Raw genomic sequence first — 15,507 nt, 5'->3', positions numbered from 1 at the left:
GCATAATTCTCCATGTCGGAGAAATCCGGTATATTCAATAATCTGAAGATCATTCTGTTATCGTAGTGCCACTGCTCACACAATGCACTCTAAACTTATAAAGCAATGCCACAGACAGCTGCCGATATATCAAGAAAGTACATGAAATATCTAAATGCTATAATATGAACAATATTTCAATATACCATACAAATCATACTATATTAGACAAGGAATCACAAAAATAAATTTATGTTTTGACAGTCCCTGAATTAGTGCAATTTTAAGAACTGCTATAGCCCTTCTGCGGATTATATAATGATGTAAAAAAATCTACACAGCTTCATTATTACAGGACTTCCAAGAAACTTACTCAGCACAAGCAGAAACATGCTTCTTTAAATGATGTGCTTAGAGATTGGTTATGCGTGATTTTATCTGCCCTGGACAAAATCAGTGAACCCCCTTCCCCCCAAATTGTTCACCTTTCGCAAACAACATACTGCCAGCGTGATTTCCACATTCTTACGGCAGTGGAGTTATTGCCCACATTGTTGAAGAAACGATTGAAGGCATTTGTAAGGAAATACCTCCATTATTTCGTAACTTCAGTGTTACGAGGAACCAAATTCAAGGCATACTGGATATACGTTTTCTATTTTATGTAAAACTTCCTCTTATTCTTCACTAGGAGGCCTACGGTTATTCAGTGTAGCAAATGTTTCCGAGCGACCATGCGTAATTTCTAAGCGGCAATTTTTGTTTGAAATTTCAGTACCTACAAAAAGTGTAATTTTTTGTAGGTGCTGATGCGGTCCTTGCCTGTTACGTGCCGACAGCATCTACTTACCTTGGAGTGTACGAACGGAAATAGTATAGCCAGTAGACATAATCCTACATAAGGCGAAGTCAGGCCTGTGTTTACCGTCAGAAACATCTGTTAAGAAAAAAATGTAAGCACCCTTACAAGTGCATCAAAAGGCAGAATAGGGGCGCTATAACGTATAACTATTCCAAACTTTTCTATTCCAATTTAGCAATCAGCCTTTCCCGATTGGTCAAAAACTTTTTGGACCACTCCCCTTTCACCTGTCTTGCACGCGACGCCACGAAAACCGCGATAGCTCCCCATCTGATATACAGTGTACACACGGATTATGATTGATTTGACCGAGCAAAAGAAAAATAGTTCTGTCTGATTCGACGCCTCTTCGTCATTAGCCCTCGGCCATTGGTCAAAAGTTTTCGGGCTTCGCCCACTTCACCTGCCTCTCACGCGACGTCACAAAACCGCAAGAACTCACCGCGTCAAAGTGACGTGTACGCGATAAAGATGCATTAATATGCCGAACAAAACTGAATTTTCTGCTGAATAGCCGCCGGCTCCTCCGTTCCGAAAGGAATAAAAGATGGCTGCCGCCGAACGCTCAGGCACTGGCTACTCGCACCTGTCGAAGAGGATGGGTTTATTTGCGTGTAATGAAACTTTCTACGTGGCCGTGTAACATTTTCGAGCACTTTCGGCCCGTTTAGGACCTCGTTCTGCCAACTCTCCTTTGCTGAGGAACCGTTTGAGCGTCATTCTTAAGCTTCCGTGGCATGCCGCCGCGATTGTCGGCGAGCCACCGCAAACTAAGTAAGAGAAAGCGGACCAATCGCAGAGACTGGCACTACCCTCTTCATCCGGTTATCGATTTTCAGTGCAGTGGCTCGGCATTATCGAATCCCTCTCCACTTGAGCGTGCTCCTCGACTCTTGTCAGCCAATTAGATAAGACAATCCGCTCAGTGTAGGCAATGTTATTTGTTTTTCAAGCAAACAAAAGTGACCTCCTATGAACGAGGAGTGCGTTTGATTGGTCGGTTCAGAGAACCCGGCGGGTGACCGCCCGATGCTTGCGTCGGCGGTTACGCAAATTTGACGTCAGGAGATTGGAATAAAAACACATTGGAGTAGTTTTACGTTATACGGCCCTAGGTCATAAAAACTTGTAAAAAGATGCAAAGTCATAGGCAGTTGCGCATCATTGTTCTCGATGATGAAAATTGGTGAAACAAGGACTGCTACAACCACTGCAAAGGAAAGCAGTGGACATGAGGGCAGTTTCCCTTAATAGTGCCCATGTACACGTAGTTGTTGCCCTGTCATTCAAACTGGTGGAGAGTTGGCAATGCGTTAGGGAAAGTGAGTTGGGGAGAGTGCGCCTTGTCGATTAACGGTTGCTAAGGAAAGCTGCTTCTACATTGAGAAGGCGTCTCCTTGTCGAAATGTTGGCTCCGGCGACATTCCCTGTGCCACTGCTGCTGCTCACTTCAAGCTTCCATCTCCCTGTTTCTCTGCAAAATAGCTCGTACGTAGGAGGTCCATCCCACCGCTTCATAGTCTGGGCTCCGGCCCACTCGGGGCTAGGAGGAAACGAGGCAGCAGATGCAGCCGCCCGCGCGCTCTCTAACCGGGCAACCTCGTCCCCCGCCTCCTCTGAAGAAGTAGCGGAAGCCACGCCGACCTACACTTACAAGGAAATAACACAATTATACAAAGATAGACATAAACTGTACCCCCACCCGTGTAAAGGATTAACGAGAGCGGAGGAACGCCTGTTCCTCCGCCTTGTCACGAACACCATGATGTGCCCGGCCTCGCTAACGCACTTTGACCCTGCCTTTTCCGGGGAGTGCCCGCACTGTGGGGAGAGGTCCTCGGACCTCTACCACATGGTGTGGGCGTGCCCCTCCAACCCTGCTTTTACTCCACACCCAAACCCCACCCGGGAGGACTGGGAGGCGACCCTACTCGCCTGTTGCGACCTGAAAGCCCAAAAGGCGATGGTCGAACGAGCTATGGCGGCAGCGGAAGCCACTGGGGTCCCGTACTAGGGACTCCACCTAGTGTTTGTGAGGGGAAGGGCACTAAGCCTGACTCCAGAGCACCCTCCATGTAACTCCCTCTTTTCAGAGGAAATAAACGTTTTTACCACCACCACCCTGTTTCTATCGAAAGTTTTTGTACAAAATTCAGTTTTGAAGCAATCAAGTCCGCGCTAAGAACCTATGATTTCACATGCTAGCCTCATTTCTCAGTTCAGTCGTTTCTTCCCATCAGTCGTGGTCGCTTAGTGGCTACGGCATTGCGCTGCTAAGCACGACGTCGCATGATCAGATCCCGGCCGCGGCGGCCGCATTTCACTGAGGGTGAAATGCAAAAAAGAAGCCCGTGTACCAGATTTAAGTGCACGTTAAAGAACACCACGTGGTCAATATTAGTCCGAAGTCCTCCACTACAGCTTGGCTCATGATAAGATCGTGGTTTTGCGCGATAAGACCTCATAATTTAATTTGCTACATGCTTAGATTTTACAATTTCTCAGTGGGAGTAAGAGTGCTGCCTAATCCTGGCATTGAACATTGATGTAATGCTCTGCAGCCGCAATATCGCAAAGCAAGTTAAGGACCGCAGCCACATTGTCTTTTCATACCTCGCTTGATAAAATTTTAACATAACCGGCAGTTTATGTCCGTGGCTGAAAGAGCTTCGTAATGTATTTTTTTGTTTGTGGGAAAGTAAAATTTTATCGTAATACTAACGTCACTTTAGTTGTCCTGCAGTGTTAGTCTAGAAAAAAACTTAATCGAATTAAGCTTGGGGTGCTTGTATAAATACCAAGCTGTGACTACCACTTGTAAGCTCTAGCGCTTAATTTATACGCTCGAAATGCAAAGACTAGATTCACCTAAACAGCTTGCTAACAGCTCTGGTGCAAAATATCGTCCCGTAGACATCAAGTGCCCATAGACGTAGTCGATGCATGGAAAAGCAGGCAGGATAACCATAGGTAGTTCTCGTTGGCTACACTGCAAGAGGGGAGGGGGGGGGGGGGTTGCGGAATAAGAAAGATATCGCGGAAGGGGAGTGAGAGTACGAATGAGATGAGCACGAATAAACCTCGTGCACTATAGAGCGGTAGCGGGCGGTGTTCCTAAGAGGAACCTTTAACTTGAGCCTGATAATGGGTATTGAAATACATGTAAAAGGCCGAAATGCGGTGCCTCTTTGGCCAAATTTAATGAAAGCTACTGCATTTGACAGAAATCGATAGATTGTATTGAGTTTTGAAGCAATTTTTATTTACAGCCTCCAACTTTTTTGCCAGAACTTCGTATATATATAAAAGAGGCAAGGTGTTTACAAATCCCTAACCCTGCACCGAGAACCATTATCTCATTTTTGTAAACTGCATCCGTTTGAACATTCAGAGCAGACAAGTCTGACACAATTATTCCTGTCTGACCGTAATTTGTTACAAAGCATACAGGTTTTTTCAGAAATTCTCCTCGCATATTATTGAAGTTCATAAGAGCTATGAATGACACATCATTTTCCCTCTCTAAATGTACTATTAGATGAAATTTAGGGAATTATGATATCATGGTTCATTACTTAGTTAAAAAGTTGTTAACTTTATCGTCTCGGTTTCTGAAATCATGCTAATTCTGACAATCTTTATAAAGAAATTGACAACCTAAATAAAAATTGCGCTTTCAATTCTCAATAGCTATTAATTTTGGCTTTTAAATGCAACAAACCTCATCAAATATCATGCAGTGATTGCCTAAAAAACGTTTTTGCCTTTTCCACGTATTTAGACAGGAGCCTCTGAGCTAAAGCTTTATCCCAAGTCTATTACGAATGCCCTGAGATAGCAAAAACCTTAAGAGCGCGGAGTTTCTTAGGGAGCAGTGGTCTAACTCTTTTAGTTCCGATTGAGGGCAGTTACCAAAACGATCCAGCACTCTGCTCATCACTTGCCTCTCGATACGTGAAAACATAGATATCATTTGCGTGTGTCTCATGAAAGCAGCATGTGTTACGCGTGGGGCCGTTGGCAAATTAAAATAACAATGACATCATCATCATCATCATATTATGTTTATGCCACCTCCAGGACGAAGGCCTCTCCCAACGATGTCCAAATACGCCTGTTTTGTGCTAGCTGATTGCAACTTGCGCCTGCAAATTTCCTAATTTCATCACCCCACCCGATTTCTTGCCGTCTTCGACTGCGCTTCCATTCCCTTGGCATGAGTTTGTTCATGAGTTTGTATAAAGATTTCTAAATGCGACACCTAGCCACAAATATTACGGCATGGTCCTTTCTCGTCGTGGTAACCGAGGTGGTGGATGTATCAGCACATACGGAGACAACGAACATAAACGGTACATGATGACAATGTTCGAGTCCCATGGGGCCAATTACATTCACGGGACATCAGCCGCAGCCCAGCCGCAGTGTCGGCTCGTGAAAGCGGAATCAAAACACATTGACCGTGTTCATGTGCAGATCGGGTGACTTCATCGGAGCAGTCGTTGCCTCTGATGTTGCAGTGACCCGAAGGCCATTCAAATATTTTGTCATGTCTCTTGCCATGACTCCAATGATATATCTGTCGAGTTTCTGAGGCAGCGTCCATAAATCTGTGGTGCATTGCGTGCTGTAAACAATTAAGGACATCCTTGCATTCACTGAAAACTGCCCATTCCTGTGATGGCGTCTGTATACTGAAACAAATGCAGCAGGAAATGCAGTAAGCTCTCTGAGCTGTCGATGTGGTTACACATGATGTTTCAACTTGATTTCTTCTGATTTCTTCAAGACTGCAGCAGCAAAGTTCTTGAGCATTGCCGAACCAGATGTTTAGGCATGTGGCCAGATTCAGTGCACTGCTTGCAACGGCGCTTCAGCTTTTCTTTCCTGGCGCCCGCGATTGTCAGTTGTACTTGTGTCCGATGTAGACACCACAATGGTGCTGATATACATGCAGCAGGTGTGAATTGTGTTCGTGAGTAGGACTGATGTCTTACAACAGTTATCGCAAACGTTGAATCTGGCTGCTTTGCTGGCAGGCACGGAAGATGGTCGCTGGCAAGCCAAATCAGATGTCGAATGGGTCCTCTCAGGGTACCTGCAACAATGTTGAGAGTAATAGCATAATCTCTGGCAATGGCCACTGTGGCGATTGATCACGTATTGGGCGAACGAGACAAGGTTCTCAGGGCTTCGGCTTGCATATTCCCAGTCTGCAACTATTTTTCGTTAAAGGATTTCCTAGTATAGGTAAGGTGAACCATAAGAAGGCCAATAATGTAACCATTAATTACCGGTATGATTGCGAACATACACTGTCCGACTACAGCAATATTTGTATTGACAGCGTATGAGCTGTCAGTTCGACTTCGATATCCGACGACGCTCTTCGGCGGGAAAAATTTACGCCTTGCGTACCACACATCGCACCGAAATATGATGCTCTACCTATACTTCGTTCCACTTCTATTACTAAGATTCTGGGCAAAACCTTGGACGTTAACAAAGAAGCTTGAAATAAGTTGACGACTCCGCAACGAGTGATGGAACGAAACATGTCTAATGTTAGACGACAAGAACACAGTGATATGGATTCGAGAACAATTTGGGGTAGCCTAGATTCCAGATGACATAACAAGGAATGTAGTTGAACAGGCCACGTAATGCGCAGGGCAGATAAGCAGTGTTCTAATAGGGTTATAGGATAAGTCCCAATGGAAGTTAAGCGGAAGATAGCAAATAACAAGATGGTGCAATGAAATTAGGAAAATGCCAGGCTTATTACAGGGTCAACAGGACGAAGACATGGGTAATTGGAGATGATTAGAAAATGCTTTTGTTACGCAGTTACCTCGCATATTCACTGCCCAGAAATCTGGCCTACGGCTTTCTAAATGATCTCGACATTAAACAACTGCAACGCTAAGAAGTTGAGTCATGTATACTTCTACATGAAAGACGTCTTCGTAGTTTAAAACAGAGAATGCATTCTAACAACAAGGGTCTTGTTTCGTGTAAGATTCCTGCAGACAAACCTTTACATCTGTCGTGCACAAAGAGCGAGCTCAAGTGCTCCTGGAAGCCCGTGTGCAGCTAACAAATGAGAACATCGGTATTTTCACAAAGGAAACTACTCGCCTATTCCGCCACGCTGAGCACGACACGGCCGAACAAGGTTCGTTTTCTTGTGCGTGGTGCAAAGGAAAAGCCCATCGCCGGTCTGATGCGCAACTCGCCGGTGACCGAAGCCGCACTTCTGAAATAGGCGTCGTCAGTTCAGAAGGCACTGAAAATTCAACCACCGCTTGGAGCCACACAGCCCAGAAGTCAACGCTCTGTGATGGAACGACCTGCCGGAAACAACGAATTGCGCCAGAAACTACGGCGGATGCTACCGTCGCTCCAACCTCAAGTGGGATCAATCGCCGACATCGTCCGCAAATAAGTTTAGCAGTCACCAAGAGTTCCTGAACCACAGTCTCAGCCAGAAACAATGATCTATGCCGCCGTTGCGCACCATAACGTTTCTCCACTACGTCACAGCTACCACACACACCCGTTGGCCCGCACAATGCCCGGAGGACAACGGACATGGGGCATTTCCTCGACCATCGCCCGCTGTGCTACCACTGCGGACAAGCTGGTCTTGTCTTCCGCGGATGCACATACCGTCAGGTGGGACCACAAGGACAATGAACACGCCATGCCTGTGGCAATGGGAACGGCCACGGAATAGTGACGACTACCTGGCAACAAATGTGTGTCGCCACGATCATCACCCCCCCGTTCAACGATGCCCGGCCACTATTTTTCACCGCAGTGATGACCATGAACTGGCCAAACCTGCGGCCAATCAGTTACCCCTTATCTGCAAAACTAAAAGCAACAACCGATGGCGGTGAGGTTGCCGAAGATCCTCAGACGACGACGACGCTTCAAGACTTTACTCGACGAAGTAGCAACAACATGCTGTTATCCAAACAAACCATCGAAGACAAAGCAATGCTACCTAAAGAAGAACTGGCTCTTGGAACGTAACAACAGTAAGATAATGCGACACAGCCATCAGCCGCCACCACGGCTAACTGGAAAGCAAGTCAACGCAAGAACCACCGAATTGACGTGCTTCTCGATAGCCGCGCAGTCACAGTTTTATTGGACACAAGAGCCGACTTCTTCGTCATAGGTTTACCCTTCACCACCCAGTTACACGAAGTTTAGATTGAATGGGAAAGCCCCCAAATGCGGACAGCTGGAAGACACCTACTAACACCGACCGGAATTCGCACAGCGAAAATTCCCGTTCGTGACCGGACTTACCCTGCGGCCTTCTGTATTCTCCTACAGCGCTCGCGAGACTTCATTCTCGACATGGACTTCCTACACCAACACGGCGCGATCATTGACCTCAGGTAAAAGACGATAGCGCTATCCGAGAACCAAGCCATACTGCTGGAGAACTCTCTGCATCACCATGTCTTTAGTGCCCTCGAAGATTAAGTCAGTGTCCAACCTGGCTCTAGTATCATTATTTGTGTTGGCACCGATGCTCGCGCATAGATATTGTAGGCGGCGACGAGGGTAATCAACACCTATTGCTTGATCGTGAAATTTGCGTCTCAAGAGGAATAACTTGATTGAATGAAACAAAAGTGAAAATAATGCTTACGAACGTCAGTGAAGAATTTAGGCGCCTGAACAAGGACACAAAGACTGCCTCTATAGAAGAAGTTACAGCAGACAGCGATACGTTCGCCCTCTTGGATTCAGCTGAACCTACAACGACAGGCCCCATCACTGAACCCGTCTTCGATATCAATGCGAGTCTTTCCAGGTATAAGCAATAACAGCTCAAAGGTCTCCTCCAGCAATGCAAGGACTGCTTCGCGTCATTGTCAACGATTCGAGAAAGACCAGTTGCTGAGCATCGTGTAAGAAACAAGTATGCGCTCAACTACCACGCCCGAGCCCTTACCCAGGTGCGACGCGAGAACTTGAAGCTACGAGGCAACAAGCCGAAGGAATGCAGTGCGATGACATCATCCAGCAGTTTAGATTCATGTGAGCTTCTCTTGTTGCCTTGGTGAAGAGAAAGGATGGAACTCTGCGTTTATGCGTCGATTACTGTCACCTGAACAAAACAACGAAGAAGGACGTATACACGCTCCCACGGGTAGATGACGCATTGGATCGGCTCTACAATACAAAGTATTTTTGGTCCGCGGACCTCCGCACTGGCTGGTGGCAAATCCAAGTTGGTGAGCGGGATAGAAACAACACCGCCTTTGTAACGCCAGACAGCCTCTATTAACCCCAATGCATGTCATTTCGCCTTCGCTCGGCACCCGAGATTTTCCAGGGTAGCTTGAAATGCCCGACCTCTTTGGTCTACCTTGATGACGTTTTCGTCGTTGGGTCAAACTTTGGCGATCACACTAATCGCCTTGCGACACTATTAGAGGCCATGAAGTGCCCTGAAGCCGGAGAAATGCTTCTTCGCCTAAGGAGTCCTTCCTGATCCACAGAAGACAGCTCCAATCCAAACTTTCTGCAACCCGTCGACTAGGCAGTGCGCTGGTTTCTATTATACGCGCTTATTCAAGAGCTTCCCTCGCATCGTCGCCCCTGTGATTCTTCTGCGGAAAGCTGGCGTAGAATTTAGGTGGGAAGCAGGGTAACTCGAGGCATTTTGGGAATTAAAACGATGCCTGCCGGTCACTGCCAGTACTAGCTCACTTCGACGAAGACGGCGATACCGAAATCCAACCCGATGCAAGCAGCGTAGGCCTTGGCGTTGTCCTAGTCCAGACGAAACACGGACATGAAAAGCTCATATCTAACGCTAGCCGGTCGGTGTCGAAAGCGGAATCAAATTATTCATCGACGGAAAATAAATGCCTTGCCATAGTTTGGGCTACCAAGAGATCTCGTCCTTACATATATGGCAGGTCATTCAAAGTAGTAAGCAAACATCACGCAGCTGCGACTGAAGGATTCGACGACACCGTTATATACAAGCCTGCACGAAAACACTCTGATACCGACTGGCTCTCCCGCGGTGCTTTTGATCTGCCACTGCAAAACAACGAGGACGACGACTCTTGCTAAGGGACAATCAGTGCCAATGACTTTGCCCAAGAGCAAAGAGCAGACCCGAAACTAAAATGCCTTGTCGAGATCTCGGAAGGGGACAGCAAATTTGTCCTAAGGGTATTTAAAACGCTTTGTTGGTTACTGGGACATATATGTCCCACCTGAAACCACCAGCGATAGCTACCTCGAATGCACAGAGGGACATACGAAGCACCACAGAAACAGGACGCGATATATCGTACAAGAAAGAGCAACTATAATTTAAGTTTTCATTTGAATTGGGAGGTGGCACAAGTAGTTATTATTATCCTTGTTGCTATGTTTGACTGTCCTCACTCCTTATGCACGTGAGTTTGGTTGCTCTTTCGCCACCAATGAGTTGTTCGGTAGGTGCAGAAGTTACTTCTTGCACCCCAGTGATGCATTTAGATCAAATGTACACAGCTTTTGCGTCAGAGTGAGAACGTGGTTTCAAGCACCCGCAAGTATACTGAAAATAGGCGTTGAAGACGTTCGGCACTACTACTGAAACAACATGAAAAACCTGTTCTTTCTGGTCATGCTGGGCAGGCAGCTCATCAATGGGAGGAGCTTTCACAAGGGTCGGCGCTGTCTAGTATATCGCAAAATGGGAAGCAAGAACTGCTCACTTATTATAGTTTTGCCAAAAGACGTTTGGTTCAATGGCAAAGGCACTAGCCGCGCGCTACCAATATGCGCACAAGATGCCCATGGTGCCCAACGACTTCGCAGGAAAATGCCCGAAGCTTGTGTGTAGAGCCTGCAAAGTCGGTCTTTGCATGATGCGCTTTGAAACCTTTCTTAAGAAGCCATAATCACCTCACAGCCTGAAAGAATAAAGCCCAAGGTGTGCAGAGGGTCAATGTGTGTCCCGCCTTCGCTCATGGTCTCAAGTAATTTGTGGGACAGGTGTTGCCCCACTCATTTTTCAGAAAATATTCTTGCACAATAATATTTTTCCTGTCGTGCTTCCATGTGGTACAGTTCATTTCGGAAAATCTATTGCAGAAACGATGAGTAGATTTCTCGCGCCTTAGAAAGGCTTAAGCATGCATTGTGTACGTTTTCATTGCAAAATGAAGTCCTGGTAAGAAAGACTTCTCGGCAGTCCGCGCCAACTACCTTCTGGCTGTGCCTTCAGGACTGGGGCCAGTAGTTCTCCACGCCCTTCATGGTGACCACATGGTAGGGCCATCTCTGGTTTTCGCATACCATTTCGAGGATTCAGGAGTATTACTGGCCACGCTTGAACACCGAATCACCCATTACGTCAAGACGTACCGCAACCGCCAGCGACGCAAGATACCACCAAGGCCAGTGGGATCGCTACAGCCTGTCGAGCCTTCTTACTGTCTATTTCAGCAGATCGGTGTAAACATGTTGGGGCCCTTTCCAAGGTTAACATCCTGAAGCAACTGGATCGTCGTGGCCAATGACTACCTTACCCGCTATGCCGAAACGAAAGCCCTCCACAAAGATGTTGCGGTGGAAGAGTGATATCCTTCGTCGATAACATTTTGCTGCGACATGGTGCACCAGACGTGTTTATCGCTGACCGAGGAAGTTTCTATAGCGCAGCTCACGCAAGCGATCTTTCAACACAGCCAGACAATCCACGGGAGGACAACTGCATAACACCTGCATAATTATACCCTTAGGAAGAGACTGAACAAGACCATCGCCGACATGTTGGCAGTGTGGTACGTCGGCGTCAAACCGAAGATGTGGGATTCCGTCCTTCCACACGTAAACTTAGCTTACAACACGGCGCTGCAAGAAACAATGCACATGGCGTCAGTCAAGCTGGTTTATAGAAGGAATCATCCGGCGATGATGCTCGATGCCAGGCTACCGCACGTCACTATGGAAGACAGCCTCAATGTCGCGGCCTATCTCCAGGGCGCCGAAAGAGCCTCACAGCATGCCCCCGGCGCATAAAGAACGGGCAGATGACTGACAGTCGGAATCAGAATCTTCGACGACGCTACGTGGAATACCAGCCCAACGGCTGTGTTTCCGTTTTGAGCCTGGTACGTCGACGAGGACTTAGTGTCAAACTTTTGCGACACTACTTTGGACCCTAAAGGATGATCCGACATATTTGGCTACTCGATGAGGTCATGCTAGACGGCATTTCGCAATCATAGCGGCGCCGCGCACTCCCTCATGTGATGCGCCTTAAGCACTTCTACGCCCGCTGATAAACTTTGGGACTGTGCCGTTGTTCCTTTGTTCTTTCTCTTTATTACGTGTACTTTAGAAGTTTTCTGCTCTCTTATTTGTAGCAACGGGATGATGATTTTTTAAAAGGGGGCGGGGAATTGACATGTGTGTTTATTTATGCTTATCTCGGGGACTGCATTTGTCCGCCTGAAGCCGCTCAGGGCGAGACGCATCTGCATGAGTGGAACATACTCGATGGTTATCATTGAATCTATCTGTTGTGTATGTTCACTCCCAACCTTGTGTAATAAGATTGCCTGCGCGCCACGACTTGTGTAGTATTTTTTCGAAAGCATGCGGGGAGCAGTGATTTCGCTGGAACCTCCAACGAGTCATGTATAAAAGCCGATGTCCTTGACTGGCAGATCACATTTCGACCTTCGCCGACTGTGCTCGCCGCTGTTTGAATGTCACTTGCGTTTAGAGCACAAGTTTGCCCAATGAAGAGTTACTTTTGTGATGCGCAGCCTTTGCTACTGGGTTTTTCCCCGTCAATACAACGTGACATGACGATAATAAGGAGCGCACATCATAGAAATTTGAAAACCTGATGCATGAGCCTGATGAAATGTCGTGTCATTGGAAAGAATTTAGACAAGAATCGACACCTGCCAAAGTGAAGAAGAGTGAAGATTTGACCTTCCTGTCACCAGACAGGAGCCATGTTCCCTGTGAAGAGTGTATGGATGACGCGACGGCTGCCGACGTGGCGTGCCGACATACATCATTACAATACTGAAGCACTTTGCGGCCACAAAGAAGAGGTGTTGCATGGAACCTGGAAAGGAGTAATGGTGCAAGCGCTAACGTTCGCAAACGCTATTGTGTGCTTAAAATCGGATATCTTTTCGGGCCTGGAAGTTAACGAAAGGTCGGTAGGCCGTTTGGCTTTCGGAGCCCATGGGAGAAAACGGGCCTCGTTTGCCGTCGCAGAAGCGTAGAGCGAAATTATTTTCGAATAAATACTCAGGAGCATCCATAAAGAAAAAAGGCTGTTAAAGTGCACAACTATCTTTACCATAAAAGCGTGGACGCAGGATCGAGAAAGAGGTCAGAAAAGTTCACTCAAAGGTATTTGAAAAAGTAAATGGACAACGAGGAGTCGTCACAAAGAAAGCGAGAGAAACAGGGACAGTCAATCTCCATGGTCATTTTTGATTCCAATTCCTTGCATGCATTCAAGAAACTGAACCAAAAAATAGTACAGATTTATTAGAATATGAACAAAGAAATTAGAAGGAAAAACGATAAAACGAAGGCAAGTGCATTGTTATTTAAGGCTCGGGCTGCTTGCCTAAGAATAAAAATATACCGGAGCAAATATTCGCAACTAGATGAGGCAAGTGTTTACTGCAGCAAAAATTTGGAGCACATCCTAATGAGTGAGTCAGTAAAGACTTTATTTGAAAACAAGGTATTGATGGATGACCTTGTTGTTAGGAAGCCACGAGCCCCTGGGCCCAGGCGGCTTCTTCAGCTTTCTTGATGACCTTGGCCTGCAGGTCAGGGTCGGAGCTGAGCAACACGGCCTCACACTGCTCAGTATTACTTATTTCGTGATTTGTGTGATTTTCGGCTGGGCACGACCACATAATATGGAACAAATCCGCTTTTTTCATACAATGCTTACATGTATTAGAGTATTGGTCCGGGTAGTAGTAGCGATAGCAGCGCTACGGGGTTGGGGTAAGTGTTTGTCTGAAGTCGTCTACAAGCTACTTCTTGCAGCTTGTTAATCGATTTGTGTGCTGGCGGGTACACTGCCCTGGCTAGCCTGTAGTGCTGAGTTATTTCCTGGTAACTGACCATGCGATCCCTCTCTGATCCTAGCGTGAGCCGTCCGGGTGCTCGGTTGGCGAGTCCTCGAGCGCCGGTGTGGGCGGCATCGTTGCCGGGTAGGGAGGAGTGCGTTGGTGCCCAAATGATCTGGATTGGTCGTGGGTGTTGGTTGGTGTCTACTATGTGTTTTAGGGGAGCCGAGACCCGACCTCTCGCAAAATTGAGTACTGCTGCTTTGGAATCGCTAATAATGTATTGACAATGTGTAGAGGCTATTGCCAGAGCTTTGGCCGCCTCTTCCGCTGTTTCAGAGCTTCTGGTACGGACTGAACCACCAGCGCGTATTTGACCTGAAGAGTCCACCACTGCAAGGCACATACAGTTGCGTTCTATGTGTTCTGCTGCGTCGACATAGACCACGTCTTTGAAGGCGTGGAATTTCTTATGTAGGGCTTTGGACCGCTCGCCCCTCCTTTCCTTGTGGGATTCGGGGTGCATGTTTTTAGGGAGTGGATTAATTTTGAGGTGGCGCCTCTGATCGTGCGGAATGTCTACTTTAATGCTTTGCATCGACTTGTAGTTGATGCCGAGATTCTGGAGGATGTTTCGCCCAGCGGCACTCTGAGCTAGCCTTTCGTATTGAGATATAAGGTGCGCTTCCACAAGTTCATCGAGGGTGTTGTGCACACCTAGGGCTAGCAATTTAGCGTTGGCAGTTCTTATAGGTAGCCCAAGAGCCTGTTTATAGGTCGTCCGGATAATTCCCTCTATTTTCTCTCTCTCAGCCGCTTTGAAGCAGAGGTGCGGGGTGATGTAGGTCATGCGGCTGAGAACGAAGGCTTGTACCAACCTCATGAGGTTGGCTTCTTTCATGCCAGAGTGTCCGTTGGGAATTCTTGAAATGAGTCGCATCGTCTGCTGAACGCATGCTTCCAGTTTATTAATTGTGTTGCCATTGCGCCCGTGAGCTTGCATGAAGAGGCCTAGTAGACGGATGGTGGTCACCACCGGGATCGCGCCTCCTCCGGCCCGCACAGTGATTTCTGGTGGTGGGGCGGTGTCGGATTTGCGGTTTGTAGGGGCTCTGAGTAGGAAGAGTTCTGATTTTTCCGGGGAGCAGGCGAGGCCTTTGCCGGTCACGTACTTTTCAATCGTGTTGACAGCTTGTTGTAGCGTGGCTTCTATATCTCCATCACTACCTTTAACCACCCACAGGGTGATGTCGTCGGCATACAGACTGTGGTGTAGATTTGGAATCTGATTAAGTTGTTCCGGTAATCGGATCATTGCTAAATTAAAGAGGAAGGGGGATAAGACTGATCCCTGCGGTGTGCTACGACTTCCAAGAGGGATCTTGTCTGATTTTAGTTCTCCTATTCGTAGTTCCACTGTACGGCGGTTGAGGAAATCTTTGATGTAGTTGTAGGTCCTCTGGCCCACACCTAGGTACTGCCGATTCTCTAGTATAGCATGATGCTCTACGTTGTCAAAGGCCTTTGTAAGACCAAGGCCCAGGACAGCCCGGGTACCATTCTTGGATATGTGGTCCA

At 47.2% G+C, this 15,507-nt stretch overlaps 1 protein-coding gene across 6 annotated transcripts in view; it reads right to left on the bottom strand.

Annotated features, from left to right (window-relative positions):
- The window catches only part of LOC142591182 (sodium-coupled monocarboxylate transporter 1-like), a 133,127-nt gene that overhangs the window by 35,022 nt on the left and 82,598 nt on the right, over positions 1-15,507 (bottom strand). For all 6 annotated transcript variants that reach the window (XR_012830378.1, XR_012830379.1, XM_075703549.1 and 3 more), the window contains exon 12: positions 830-916. Coding sequence is in view for 4 of the 6 variants with exons in the window: in XM_075703549.1 (XP_075559664.1) it covers positions 830-916 (87 nt within the window). In the remaining 2 variants the exon portion in view is untranslated. The remainder of the gene's footprint in view (positions 1-829; positions 917-15,507) is intronic.

This window comes from Dermacentor variabilis, chromosome 8 (genome assembly GCF_050947875.1).
Source record: "Dermacentor variabilis isolate Ectoservices chromosome 8, ASM5094787v1, whole genome shotgun sequence".
In the NCBI taxonomy this organism is placed as follows: Eukaryota; Metazoa; Arthropoda; class Arachnida; order Ixodida; family Ixodidae; genus Dermacentor; species Dermacentor variabilis.
The sequence above is the reverse complement of the archived record's forward strand: the minus strand, read 5'-3'. Positions and strand labels throughout refer to the sequence as shown.